This window comes from Lactuca serriola, chromosome 4 (genome assembly GCF_051521515.1).
Source record: "Lactuca serriola cultivar US96UC23 chromosome 4, Lser_US96UC23_V15, whole genome shotgun sequence".
Classification (NCBI taxonomy): Eukaryota; Viridiplantae; Streptophyta; class Magnoliopsida; order Asterales; family Asteraceae; genus Lactuca; species Lactuca serriola.
Window position 1 is genome coordinate 224,791,966 of NC_136411.1, and position 15,418 is coordinate 224,807,383.

At 32.7% G+C, this 15,418-nt stretch overlaps 1 protein-coding gene across 1 annotated transcript; it reads left to right on the forward strand.

Annotated features, from left to right (window-relative positions):
- Positions 1-12,232: 12,232 nt before the first annotated feature.
- On the forward strand, positions 12,233-14,947 carry LOC145096778 (glucan endo-1,3-beta-glucosidase 7-like). The gene is made up of 4 exons (XM_079034128.1): positions 12,233-12,443; positions 12,567-13,231; positions 13,808-14,131; positions 14,566-14,947. Exons 1-4 carry the CDS (start codon positions 12,368-12,370, stop codon positions 14,812-14,814), a joined length of 1,314 nt encoding a protein of 437 aa, XP_078890254.1. The 5' UTR covers positions 12,233-12,367; the 3' UTR covers positions 14,815-14,947.
- The last annotated feature ends 471 nt before the right edge of the window (positions 14,948-15,418 follow it).

The following is a 15,418-nucleotide window of genomic DNA, read 5'->3' on the forward strand; positions in this document are numbered from 1 at the left end:
ATAGGTGCCTTCGACCCTGTTAGTATAGTGAGGACAACTCACCTCTCAAGTAGCTCGAAATGATAATTCCAAATTTATCCAAATATAGCTCCAACTCTAACACCTACATCCACCAATGATCCACTTCCATAAATTTCCAAATTACTAAAATACCCCCAGAAGTCAAACTGGTCAACCCTTGGTCAAAGTCAAAGTCAACGGCCAAGGTCAACAGTCCATGTTGACCTAACTCGTTGAGTGCAGCTCACTTTCTCGTTGAGTCCTTCCAGAACTCGACAAATCGTGAAAACCCTAGTTGACTCGATGAGTTTTTGACAACTCGTCGAGTCCATGCGTGTCCAAATGTCAAGAAAACCCTAACTGACTCGTCGAGTCATCTCACTGACTTGCCAAGTCCATGCAAAAACCCACCACGGCCAATCTTCATTCGACTCGTCGAGTTGAGCATGCAACTCGTTGAGTCCCTTCAGTCTATTTCTCATTCAGACGATTTTAAGCTACCCTAGAGCTCCAAATTGCAGATCTAACCACCTAGGTAATGGTTTCCACGTAAAGTTGCAACTGTAGGTACATGCATGGTCCTAAATGACAAAACCAAGCTAAGGGAAAGGTTTAACCCCAAAAGAAGGGCCAAAGCTTGCTAAATCTGATATCTTTATGCCTATAAGGATGTAGAGGAGTCCAGATCTGAAGTTACAACTTCAGATCATACCCAATACCCGTAATAACCCACAACCAACTAGAAAATGGCCCTAAACATTTACTTGAAGAGATCTAGCTAAAGATAAGTCAAGGTAACGACTTGTTACCTTCAAAATGATGTCAAGATGAAGTAGAGTCAGATCCACAAGCTTCTCTTTGCTCCAAGCTCCTTAGACTTCAAGCCTTCTTCACAAGATCCACCTTCCAAGCTTCTTTACACACAAAAATGGAGAGTAGGCAATATTAGGGTTTTCTGAGCTCAATAGGGACGCTAAGGGAGGCTAATGACCCTTTAAATATGGTGCAAAACCCTAGAAATTAGGGTTTCATTTTCCAGATCCTACTCGTCGAGTAGACCCCTTAAATTCACGGGACCTGAATCATTTCTACACGACGAGTTGGGACATCCAACTCGTCGAGTAGGTCTAAGAACATGACTATAAACTTTAAATTTTATACCTGAGAGTCGGGATGTTACACGGGGTTGGAAAAATGTAATAGTAGGAATTGAGATTAATTATTATATATTTTTTACTGACTGATAAAACAAGCATAATAGATGAATTTAGAAGTCAGAGTCAATGAGAGATTTTTTATCATTTCTTCTACAAGATGTTTTTATCGACAATAGATTTGTGAGCTTCGTGTAGAAAACACAAATCACCTTTTCTTCATTATCATTCCTCTATCGAAGTTTAAAAAAAAATTGCATTTTGGTGGGGTATCAGTTTTTCAAATTTTCATTTGATGACCGGCTTGTTCTTTTCATGGACAATATTGGTGGTGTTTAGAGGAAATTTTTGGAGGTTGTAATTGTTACGACTATATAAGTTATATGGAGAGTTTTGACTTTTGAATGCTAGTTTATTTCAACACAACAAGCCGAAGAAAGCTTCTTTATTGGAAAAAAAACTATCATGATCGTATTATTGGATTTTCGATAGTAGTAAGAAACTTAAAGTTAATTGAGTTGGTTGGTTTTAGGATTCAACTTTAGCTTTATCCTATTTATAATGTTACTTCTAATCAAGGTTGTAAAAGACGTTCGACGTTAGTTAGTCGGTGGACTTCGTTAAGGGATTAATTGACTAGGTATATATTCATCAGGAGATTAATTAGGGACCATAAATTGCTAACTCATTGAATTTTAAAGAACTAAATATGACTAACATCGTAACAAAGTTCGTAATACCATTATTATCATAAAAAAAAATAGGTTAATATGATTAATACACCACTAATCATTCCTCAAATAATTTCTATTGTGATAAAATCTCTTCAAAATGTTAAAATTTGATTATTTGCTACTGCTCCACTTACTGTGTAGGCATAAATTAGTCGCTATGTATCTTCTAATCGGTCGGGTAACGCATAGGGACTAATTGGAGATTTATCGAGACCTAGTCAAGATTTTTACAACACTACTTCTAACATTTAACTATTTTTTATATATAATCTTCTTCCACAAACAAAAAAACGTTAGCTAGTAAATAATCAAAATAATAATAAAATCTAAAAGGATACACAATCTTAATCTTCGTGTATATTATATTCTAATGACAATAAATGAGTTTAATGTCATTTTTTTCATTTTAAACATAAAAATTTGGCAAATATGCATGGTCCCATTGCCCATACGATCCTTCTTTAGAGTGAACCATTGTAGAATTATTCAAAGAAAAGATGAACAACCAAGTTAAGTTAGTGAGGAAACTTGCTTTCACTTTTGCTTTTGCTTTTTGTTGCAATTGAATTGAAGGGAAAGGATGCTTTACTTCATTATGTCATAAAACTATGCTTTGAACCCCCATTGCCCCCACATTGTTCGATTATTGCTGCTTGTTTCAACATCCAATGATTTATACATTTAAATTCAATTCAAAATCTTTTAAATCAATATTTGGTAAATTATATGAGCATCTAGATTTTGTAGATACTACTTATATATATATATATATATATATATATATATATATATATATATATATATATATATATATATTAGAATTTCATAATCGTGCACCAATAATATTTCCGGTAAATTGTATTTGTACATACGGTCGACAGACCTACGCGTAAGACCCATCAAATGAAAGATACATCACAAAACACCTATAATATTTTGGTTGTGTCCGATTTTTGAACAAACATAGATATTATTTATAAAGTGATAGACACCTCAACTTTTAGACACTAATTGTATGGACAACCAATAAATAGTTATAAGGATTTAATATTAACTGCAATAATAATGACACATTAACATGGGTATACATATTTATCTTTTTTCCGCATCTATATTTATTTACATATAACTTAATATGTATTGTTCTTTATCTATAATAGAAATGTATTTTTTCCGTATCTACATTTATTTATATATAACTGAATATGTATTTTTCTTATCTATAATACAAATTGCATTAACATTATATATTATTGTCATTATTAATAAAACAAAATATATTGTCTAGATTAGTACAAAAATTAAATATCTTTCCATTATGCACTAATAGTAAGTATTGGAAGTATAAAATGTATGTACATATTTTCAGTTTCTTCTTTAAGTTTTTTTAATCCATTCGTTTGATTATATTAGATTGAAATTCAAGAAAATTCGTTATTGTAGGCTTTATAGTCAAGGTTTTAAAAACCGGTTTTTTTTGTTGAACTGGTAAGATGACGACCGCTTCCCGGTTTAACCGGATCGACCGCCGGGTAAACCGGTTTCTATAATTTTCATTTTTTTCCTATTTTCCTACACACACACACACACACACACACATATATATATATATATATATATATATATATATATATATATATATATATATATATATATATATAACGTTTAAAAGTTCAAACATTAAAAATACACATAAAAATAAGTTGTAGATCAATCAAAATACATTAAAATAACACATAACCATAAGTTTTAGTATTTTATAGCAATCTATATACGTTAAAAAGAAAATAAAGTATAATACCGAAACAAAAATATAGTTTTAGATGAATACAAACACATCAAAAAATTTTATAACATTTACTATATGCTCTTATTTATAGAAAAATAAATATATTTGAAAAAAAAAAATCACCAAAGTTTATTATGCAAATGGTTATTTTCCATGTGTTTTTATTTGGTTTAACCGGTTCAACTGAGTTTTTCTAAAAACCGGTCGGTTCAATCCAATTCAGAAATCGACGTAAAACCGATGATAGTTGAACCGCTCCCTGCCCGGTTTCCAGTCCAACTGGTTCGGCCGGCCAGTTCAAACCGGATTTTAAAATGTTTATAGCAGATAACATATTCAATAGATTTGCATCATAGAACCTAATTCAAATTAATATTATAAACAATACATTTTCTTCTACAAAGTACAAACGGAGAAAAGAAGAATGTTTGACCGTCTACTTTGATCATCTTGTGATGAAGGGCGTTTTCATATCCCCGCATCTTATAAGTTATATAAACAAAACACTTGATAATTTATATTAATTCACATTTAATATATTTATACTGATATAAATGAAAATTGTTTCATAACATTCCAAGTTATAGTAAAACTCATTTATCTTTTTATTCATTGATTAAAGACTATAAATTTTGTCTTAGCCGTAGAATATGAATTGAAGCAATTCTTTACATCCATTAGGCCTAATTCGATGAGATCAATAAGTTACTATAATTTTAGAAAATTGATTAAAAACAACGATACAAGTTTACTAATTGAATATGCATTTTTAGATTTTTGAAAGAACTTAAAACAAAACAAACTAGAAAAATTACGTTAAACATGAATACCCGAACTTCCACTAAAGCCACAAATAATAGTGAAGGAAAGGGGATGTTGCCCAAGAAAGAAACAAATTGGATGGACAACAACCACACAACATAGCTTTAGGCACAACAAAGGAAGGTCAAAAGGCAACGTTTTTATAATGTTTATTTAACAAGGATAACTTGCTGAGGTTGTATTCCGCCACTACAAGATTTGAATTGCCTATTTTTTCTCTTTAAATTATATAGAACTGGAGTTGTATAGAAATAAAAATTATAGAGTATAAATTACAGAAATATTCTACATGTTATCCACAGCTAGAGTTCTACGTTGTTAGTTTTTTTTTTTTCTTGACAAAATTATAATCTATTGTGTGTTGTCATTTTCTTGGATTAAATTATAGATATGGTCTTATTTTGGAAAGTTTTCGTTATTGATTTTGTTTTTGTCAAAACTGAATATATGCGTTGTATTTTTTACATTTTTATATTTCTTATATTTTTGTAATTGGAAAATAGAAACAACACACCCAACTCCCAAATCCCCCCCCCCCCTTCTCTCAACGAGCTCCAACACCATCCCCCTCTTCCCTCCTCCCTCACCATTCGTCTATAATTTGTATCTATTTCTTATTTCAGATAACAAGCAAACCTAGACCGATGTTGTAATTTAGATCCAAAGTTGAAGCAATTATAAGTTTAGGAAGATCAAAGCAAACTTGTGTTGGGGGTGGGAATTACAGGCGGAGGCGGAGAGCTTGGATGGAATGATGGGAGGCTGATAAATCGATTAGGGTTCTTATTTAGTTTTAAAATAATTTATATATTTGGTCGCTATTTGAAAAAAGTAGAGAAGAGACAAAATGAGGCGTTTTTTGATCATTTTACTCGAACTTAACGCATGATAACAAAGTTACATAAGGACCAATTATTCATGATTTGGAAACCACACGACCAATTGTATAGCATTGATTAATATTATCTGTAAGTTCTCATTTTTTGAAACCATGAGAATCAATCGTGAAATTTTGTCTTAATATTGGTTAAAATATATTTGACGATGGCTAACGACGTGCATCAGGAATTCCAGTCGGGGTGAGAAGTATTTCATCTTCACTATTGACCTATAAACTGGAATCAAGTCCGGTCTTGACATTTTGGATGCCTTCTGCGAAAATCAAAGTGAGGCCCTATGAAAGTTTTACTGTAAAATATTAATAAGTAAATGTGTTACCACTAAATTCAAAAATCAGAGTTGCTAACAAGCATCTCATAAAGTCACTACCACAACATCATGTATTCACTCATTGGACACTCCAGTTTCTAGGATCATAGACATTCACTAGAATATCTTTTGTGGCATCACCACTGCCATTCAAAGTGGTTTTGTCTTCATCTACACAAGATATATCTTATTTCACTTGCAGTCTAACTTCTTCATTATGTTCTTTGACAACATCATGAACTTCTTCTCTAGGTTTTTCCATAACTTCATGAACTCCATCCATGTTTTCTGGCACATATTATTTAACTTCTTCTTCTTTATGTTCTTTCACAATTGACTATTTGACTATGAATAAATTTTTCTTCTCTTTGTTTTCTTTTATGTTTAGAACAACCCGATTCAAAATTTAGAAATTAAAGACATATGTTTTTAACTGGAAAAATCAATGTTAATAACATAACTATATATATATATATATATATATATATATATATTTATATATATATATAGAGAGAGAGAGAGAGCTAAGTTCAAATGTGGATTGACATCTATTGTACGAACGTGTGATCAATTCTATTCTGTGAGAATGATAAAGAAAATATGTTGTTTGATCACTATTTTCATTATCATACATTCTCACCAATTAAATCGTCTATAAGGTTATTATAGAATTTTTTTATTTTTCTCATTATGTTAGAATATTGTCAGGATGTTTATTCAGTCATATTCTATAAGAATGAAAATGAGTGAAAAGAGATGCGTGAGAACAAAAAAAAATTAGTGAGAATGTGTAACACCTGATTCCCGGTACACATTTAATTTAAAGCATTTCTGTATTTTTCTCTGGGATTCGACGAGTTGGAGGCCCAATTCGTCGAGTAGGGTCGTGATCCGCGGGCATTTTAAGTGACCTACTCGACGAGTCGGGAGACTGACTCGGCGAGTAGGTTCTGTTTGAGGAAAAATCTAAATCTGAGGGTTTGCACCCTATTTAAACGCCTTATTGCAGCCTCCATTGTCCCTTATGCTCCCAGAACACCTCTAATCGAAACCCTAGCCGCTTTGAGTGATCTAAGGCCATTTTTGGTGCTTTTGGGTGGTTGTGAAGCTTGGAAGGAAGGAGGAAGCTTGGGAATTCGAGTTGGGGCTTGTAGATCCAGAGATGTTATTCCATCTTCAGCTCAATCAAGGTAAATACCCCCTGTTTTGGTCTTTCTTTTGGTTGTTCATCTTTAGGGCTTAGATTTTGGGTGCATTTAGGGCTTTCTAAGCCATTTCCGGATTTGTGAAGTGATTCATGGAGTTCTACTTTTAGATTTGAGTTATTGGAGGGGTCTCATGGCATAAAGGTGCCAACTCTATGGCCATGAGAGCCTCATAAACATTGTAGAGCACCTTTTATGGATTTTTGAGCTAAAAACTCCATGCATATGCACCAAGTTGGGAACTTTACGTATAAAATGGACATTAGGAGGCCAGATCTATGGTTTTGATGTGTTAAGACCCATTTAAATCGTCTGCATAGTAAAGGTCAAGGACAAACTCGCCGAGTTGTTCTTAGGACTCGGCGAGTCAAGGCGTAATGACCGCCAAATCCATTCTGCGAATGGACCAGTTGTTAGGGAGGAAAGTCTCGTAGATGTTTAGACGCGAAAAAGGACCTGAGAATCATCAGACTCGACGAGTCCAAGGCAATCTCCCAACCTTGAAGATGGACTCGACGAGTTGTTCTACAACTCGGCGAGTCATAGTCTGGACATGTTCTTATGAGGGAGATGAACTCGCCGAGTTGAAGGAAGAACTCGGAGAGTCGGATGAAGATAGTCCCGATAGTTTGAAGGAAGAAGAACTTGTCGAGTTCTTGCTAGACTCGACGAGCGGAGTCGAGGTTGTATCGGATTAGTAAAGTGTGGACTCGGCGAGTTAGTTGGCCAACTCGGCGAGTCAGGTTAACTGGATGTTGACTTTGACCAAGGTTGACCTTGTCTGGTTGTGGTATTGACCCTGGTTAGGGTCATATGTTCTGTTTGATGACTTGAGGATTGTCATGTAGGGATTGGGGAGTCGAGGGGAGCTGACCTTCACGCCGGGGGCAGTTCAAACGCTACACGACATCGAGGCGAGTTACCTTCCAGTAGGGGTGGGTCTACGGCCACAATGCCGACCCACCAACAAGGATATTCAATAGGTAATTGTCTTTGTGATAATTATCTGGGTTTGGTTATGTGGCTTGGTCATGAGATCTGCTTGCGTGATATGAACGTTGTGTTAGTGGTAGTGACAGGGAATAGTCTTTCCCTAGCATAGTTAGGACCAATAGGTAGGTCAATACCCGGATATGTCTGATTGTATGTTTATATCTGGCTATTGTATGCTAGTGGTAAGGGGTGAAATAGTCCCTAATTATCGGTTGAAAGATATTGATGGTAGTTATCAGTTGAAAGATACCGATGGCAGTTACTGGTTGAAAGATACCGATGACAGTTACCGGTTGAAAGATATTGATGGCGGATACCGGTTGAAAGATACCGATGATAGTTACCGATTGAAAGATACCGATGGTAGTTACCGGTTGAAAGATACCGACGATATTATATAGTATGTGGTATGATGGGGGAACTCACTAAGCTTTGTGCTTATAGTTTTGGTTGTGGTCTCAGGTACCTCTTCGTCAAAGGGGAAAGAGTTGGCGGTGTAGCAGCGCATCACACACATGATTTCCGCATGGAGTTTTCTAGGATTGTACTCTGATTTTTATTACTTTCGATGATATGGTTTTCAGACACGCTGTCATGATTTTTATAACTTGATATGACATTGGCAATGTTTGGTAAATTATGTTATGAATTATTTAATTTAAAATAAAATTTTTGGCCTCGATTTTTGGGATGTTACAGAATGCGTGGAAATGACAATAATTATGTGAGCTTGAACGTATTCACATTACTAAACTACTTATTCTTTTAGTAATTCTCATAGCATATCATTGTCCATAAGTCCACACAATAGTTGTCCATCCATATTATAACATAGCCCTATATATAGATCTAGGCTCAAATGTAGATTGACATCATATATATATATATATATATATATATATATATATATATATATATACACACACACACACACACTAGATGTGTACCCATGCAAAGCAGCGGCGATAAATAGTTTAAGAAATGTAAATTAACTTATATTGATAAATTTAATATTTTAAAATTATTATTTTGCTTCATATTAACTAGGTGTGAGACCCATGTATTACATGGGTTTATTTAAAAAAAAATTAAATATAAAATTTTAACAATTTGAAAACTTTAAATTTATAAGAAAAATAAGAAATTTTTTGAATTATTAAAATTAATGAGACTTTAATGCATTAGATACATTACATATATAAACCATTTCTAATAAATACCTTACATATATATTACCTTATATATTAAATGTGGATTTTAATTTAATAAAATCAAAAATACAATAAAATGACAAGTGGAAAATAGATAAATTTAAAATTTCTAGAAAATGTCATGTGTCCAAATGAATGAGAAGAGGACATGTGGCAAAGTCATTTTCATTTATTAGGGTAGATTTTTTTTAATATCCTTCTTTAATTCAAGTCTTCAAAATTTGGGTAAGTATTAATGGTTTTGTTATGCATAATTGATTTGTACAAAAAACTTTGTATCTTGTACCTCTTAAAATTGAAGATATGACTAATATGTTTTATATATATCATAAGATTTTTTAATATCCTTCCTTAATTTAAGTCTTCAAAATTTTGGTAAGTATTAATGGTTTTGTTAATCATAATTGATTTGTACAAAAAGTTTTGTATCTTGTACCTCTTAAAATTCAAGATATGACTAATATGTTTTATATATATTATAAGATAAGATATATATATATATATATATATATATATATATATATATATATATATATATATATATATTTAAAACAGTTAGAGCATCAAACAAAATTTTTGTTTTCTAATATTTCTAACTATTAGACTATATTATATTAATATTTTAAAATCCAAAAAACGAGAAGCTCATTACCCCCTCTTCATTACCCCCACCTTAAAATCCACCAATTCCACTCTGACCTCTCTATACCAAACATTGAAAAACAAAAATAATAAAACATATTGATAGAGTGATAAACACAATTCATGAGACATAATATTGTACAAATGGACAAGCCAAAAACATTGTTTTGGACTTTCTATACTTTATTTTTCATTAACTTCATTATGAATTCATAGATAAATCATTCAAATAAAAATGACCATTTTGCCTGGAAGAGAAAACAGTCAATCACGGTTGGGGTTTGGGAAATATAAAGAGATAAGGGATATTAACCTATTGTCAGTGAGTCAGTTAAAGGAGGACAAACTGACTACCAACGACTCAACGAGATATCAAGATTCAAGACAACAAAACGATAGTTTCTGACGAGATAAACAAGCAACACCAACGATCTACTGGCACTGTTAATAGGTTTGTTAGAGGTTGATTTTTTTTGTGAGTTTTATAAAAATATATAACTTATATTAGAACCATAAATTTATTTTTTAGATATAGATATTTTCCTTAACTTGTTGATAAATTATAGAATTTATGAAAAGATTTTGATATTTTGATTTTTGTTGATTTTTTCCGCGATTAAAATAACTTCAAGATTGCAATCAAAAGTCACATTGTGTATATAGTTACATGCTAATATTCTTCAATAATAAGTAACAACACATAAAAATGTATTTTATGAAGATAACAACACCATTACTATATATTTGTCCCTAAATTTGAAGGGCCCTTAAAATAGGAAGCCCCATACGACCGCACCACTCACACACCCCCAGGGTCGCCACTAACTGGAATACTGAAGCTGAGGACACACAAATCGTAAGTCGTTCATCGGGAAGTTATCTCGGAAAAACGCTTTGATGATAAACTCAAGATTGAATCGATCGTAAAGAATAACACATATGAGTAGAATATGTATTATGAGTACATACATGTATTTATATACCCCTTTCCTCGAGAATCATCCCATTCGTTTTACCGAGCATGTTCCTGTCTCGTTGCATTAATGCTCATGGAACCGAAGGTACAAAAGCGTGTACTTAGGTAACATTATTAGTCACTTATGTTAGATCTTAAGTATTGTTAAGATCCAACTACGTTACAGTTTGTATCTTAATGGTATTGATACTAAAAATACATCAATTTCGTTAATACTCTTCCATCACGTGGATTCATCGTTTGTTCTTCAGTGGTTCTGTCATATTACACAGTGTACTGTCCCGACTAGACTGGTTCGGTTCATAGTGATTCTTTATGGTTTGACGATTCGTCTATACCGAACCAAACGTGAATCTTTTCCCAACGAGGGTATATGTATGATAGGTCATATATCCTATTAGCAGACAAGACAACATCAGATGAATATAGTAACATTGTTTAGAATAAATTCAATTTATGTTTCCTAGTTTGTTGGACGTGAAGTCCTACTTATGTTGGATAAATATATTATGTTTACTAGGTGTGAGACTCATGTATTACATGGGTTTAATTAAAAAACATAAATATAAAATTTTAATAATTTGAAAAGTTTGAATTTATAAGAAAAATGTGAAAAATTTGAATTATTAAAATTAATGAGACTCTAATGTATTGAATAGATTACATATATAAACTCTTTATAATAAATACTTTACATATATATTACCTTACATATTAAATGTGGAATTTTAATTTAATAAAATAAAAAATACAATAAAATGACAAGTGGAAAATAGAAATTTTAAAAATTCTAGAAAATGTCATGTGTCCAAATGAATGAGAAGAGGACATGTGGCAAAAAAAAAAAAAACTTCATTTATTATAATAGATAAGGGATGATACACTTCATGATGGTGAAGTATAAACCGGTTTAACCCATCTAAACAGTCATGGCAATTCATCCTTGCAATAGATCTTTCACAATAGTTGAAAATTTTGATGAAAGAACTATCGAAGGTAACGTAGTGGTTCAAGCTCTCCATGGGCAGGGAGCTTATGGTGATTCTCATTTCTTGATGATTCTTGTTGGCATATTGTAAATCAAAATCAATTATAAACCATCGTAATCTATTGTGATCGTTTATTATTTTGACTTATAACTTGTCATTAAAATGTCAACGTCGTATATGAATCAATAATAATCACAAATCTTATTAGCAACAAATATTTTTTAAGTATGAAGCATATTTTTAGATGTTAGATCGAAACACCAAAAAAAAAAAGTAAATCTAAAACAAAAGATCTTGATAGGAATAAGAAAGGGATGGTTTCCAAATACATATAATTAAATAGCAGAATGAAAAAGTTAAGTTCTTAAAGCGATGGAAAAACAAAATCAAGGACAATTATTAAACATATTTTTTTAAGATGTCTTTTCCACTGTATTTTCTCAAATTCAACTTTACAAATATACACGTTAAAACAAAAAAGTCACTAAATTTAATTTCATACGAAACAAAAAAACATTAACCTAAACCACTGACGCTTCCCATGTTGCCGACCGTAGTCCTTAAGTAAGCCATTTTCCATTTTTGTCCCTCTCTTCCTCTTCAAAAACACACACGTGAACAAGGTGCCTCAAAGCTCCCAATCATGGCGTCTCTGCCTTCAACAACCACCACCTCCTTCTTCCTCCTCCTCCTCCTCCTCAACACCGCAGCCGTCGTTAGTAAGCTTCTCTAACTCTCAAATTTTCAATTTCTTTTGAGGGTCATGTAATATTTACTATGGTGTAATGAATATGGGTTTTCGCTGATATTTGTTTGTATGTTCGGTTTTATAACTTAATTAGGATCGCAATCATATATCGGAGTAAACTATGGCGTCACCGCCGACAACCTTCCACCGCCGTCAGCCACCGCGAAGCTACTTCAGTCAACTTCAATCGGGAAAGTAAGGATGTACGGAGTCGACGCAGGCATAATCAAAGCTTTAGCGAACACCGGCATCGGCATCACAATCGGTACTTCCAACAGTGATATTCCGGCGTTAGCAGCCGACTTGAACTTTGCAAAAGGATGGATTAGTTCTAATGTATCACCATACTATCCGGCGAGTAAGATCATCATCATCAACGTCGGCAACGAGGTGTTGTACTACCCCGACGAGAATCTGAAGACACAACTGTTGCCGGCGATGCAAAATCTCCAAAACGCCCTTGAAGCGGCTTCATTGGGTGGGAAGATAAAGGTGTCAACGGTGCACCCGATGTCGGTGTTGGGACAATCGGAGCCGCCGTCTGCCGGAAGATTTGATCCAAAATATGAGGCTTTGTTGAAGGGATTTTTGGAGTTTAACAAAGCAACTGCTTCGCCATTCATGATCAATCCTTATCCTTACTTTGCTTACCAGAGTGATCCGCGGCCTGATACTCTGGCGTTTTGCCTGTTTGAGCCGAACGCCGGCCGGCCGGATTCCGGCACGAATGTGAAGTATATGAATATGTTTGATGCTCAGGTGAGTTTAAATTTAAATTGTTCAGGACACGGTTAGCATCTGCATTTTTTTTTTGAATTAAAAAATTGGCTCAAGTTTCGCTGGAACGTGCGCCACGTATTTAGCCCACAACAAGTATACATTATTAATTAATACCTTTGTTTCAATAATATTAAATATATTTTTTAATCTAATCTAATATTTAGTTTTGGACAAAATTGTAAAAAAATGCCAACTTGTGTTTTGCTATAAAAAACTAATAATGTATTTAACAATAATAACTATCTAGTGAAAAATTGAAATTAAAACCAAAAAAAATGTTAGAACTGGAAATCATTTCCCAACTATCTATATATTTTATTTTTGTACACAAGAAATATATATATATATATATATATATATATATATATAGTTGCATATATAATTAAAAAATTATAAATACATAAAAAAACAATTCATTTACATCAATAAAATAATCAAATGCTTTATTATTTTTTGAATGTACCCTTTATTTTATAAAGCTTCCGAATATTTATTTTACCCTATGTTTGTGGTTAATATATGACTTATGAGTCTATGTTTGACCATTTTATCAAGGTGGATGCAGTGAGATCGGCATTGAACGCCATGGCCTTTCCAGATGTTGAGATTGTGGTCGCTGAGACAGGTTGGCCATATAAAGGCGGCGATACTGAGCATGGTGCGACCATTGAGAATGCGAAGGCTTACAATGGCAACTTGGTTGCTCATCTTAGATCCATGGTTGGAACTCCATTGATGCCTGGGAAATCCATTGATACATATCTATTTGCATTATATGATGAGGATTTAAAACCTGGTGCGGGTTCAGAACGATTTTTTGGGATCTACAAAACAGATTTAACGTCAATATATGATATCGGACTCTCCAAAACTGGTCAGGTAGGGTTAACATTTTATTGAAGTTATCGTAATACAAATGAATTCTTATTGTTATAATTTAGGATATGTTGGGTAGTGACCTTTAGCAATTTTTAACTTTTAGATTTTGGGAGTTCGAACTTGAAACTTTTAGTTTTAGAGATTTTAACTTTTAGAAGTTTTTAACTTGTAGTTTCATGTGATTTTACTCATTTAAAAGTTTACAACTATTTTTACCAAACAAAAGTTTTACCTTTCGGCTACCAGCGACAAACTAGTTTTATCAAACACATCCTTAGTAGATTTTCAAAGTATAGTTTTTCAATAAAGAAGTACAAATAAGAGAAATTTTGAAAGTACAATGATACATATAAGAAACACATAAATGAAAGTACATTGTTTTATTTATTTAATTTGCATTTAGCCTTAACTTCTATTACATATATATTGATTAGGGTCCTCTAGCTACTGCACCGGCCCCCGCCCTAAGCCCGCCCGCAGATGCTCCCACTACTGGTGGTGCAACCACACTTCCGACCAATTCCTCGACCACAACCACGCCAACCACGACACCTCCTAATTCCACCATCCCTCAGTATTCTCCTACTGCACGGGTCAATGCATCAAAAAATACAGGTAGCTTGAACACAATCGCCATTAGTTTTATTGTTGTTGTTTTTCTAGCTGTGACTTCGATGTTGTAGATTGGTCTTTTATGGTTTTTATGATTTATGGTTGTTCGGGTGTTTAATTGTTTTTGTGTTGTATGATAGAGATCTACAAATGTAAAAGATTATGGTATGATTTTTGTTGGTACATCATGGTTTCCTTCGAATATATATGTATATGACTAGAATATAAGAAGGAATTATTTTAGAGACATTACTTTTTATAATATTAGGAATGTTAACGATATTATTTAATACTAGGTGTAAAACCCGTGTATTACACTGGTTGATTACAAAAACAAAATATTAAACTGTAAATAATATGTACTTTTTTAAAATAAAATTTTGAAATAAGAAATGAAGAAACATATTATTGCAATTTAGTATAATATTTATTACATGCATTTGATACTTTACATATATAACTATATAACTATAAGTATATAAGTATTATGTGACTTTTAATTTTAAAAATTAGAAAAAAATCATAAATTGACATATGGATAATATTTATTTAAAATTATTACAAAATAACAAGTGTCAAAACTCATTAGAGATTGACATGTGGCAAAATTATATTCATTTATTATCATAGATTCTAAAAGAGTCCTAGGTCAGCAAGGTCTTGTAAATAGCCAAT

Bases quoted from the DNA above. Each gene is read 5' to 3' on its own strand.
- LOC145096778 (XM_079034128.1), top strand. From the start codon at position 12,368: ATGGCGTCTCTGCCTTCAACAACCACCACCTCCTTCTTCCTCCTCCTC. The intron at 12,444-12,566 runs GTAAGCTTCTCT...TAACTTAATTAG, and splicing joins CAACACCGCAGCCGTCGTTA to GATCGCAATCATATATCGGA. The intron at 14,132-14,565 runs GTAGGGTTAACA...TATATTGATTAG, and splicing joins GACTCTCCAAAACTGGTCAG to GGTCCTCTAGCTACTGCACC.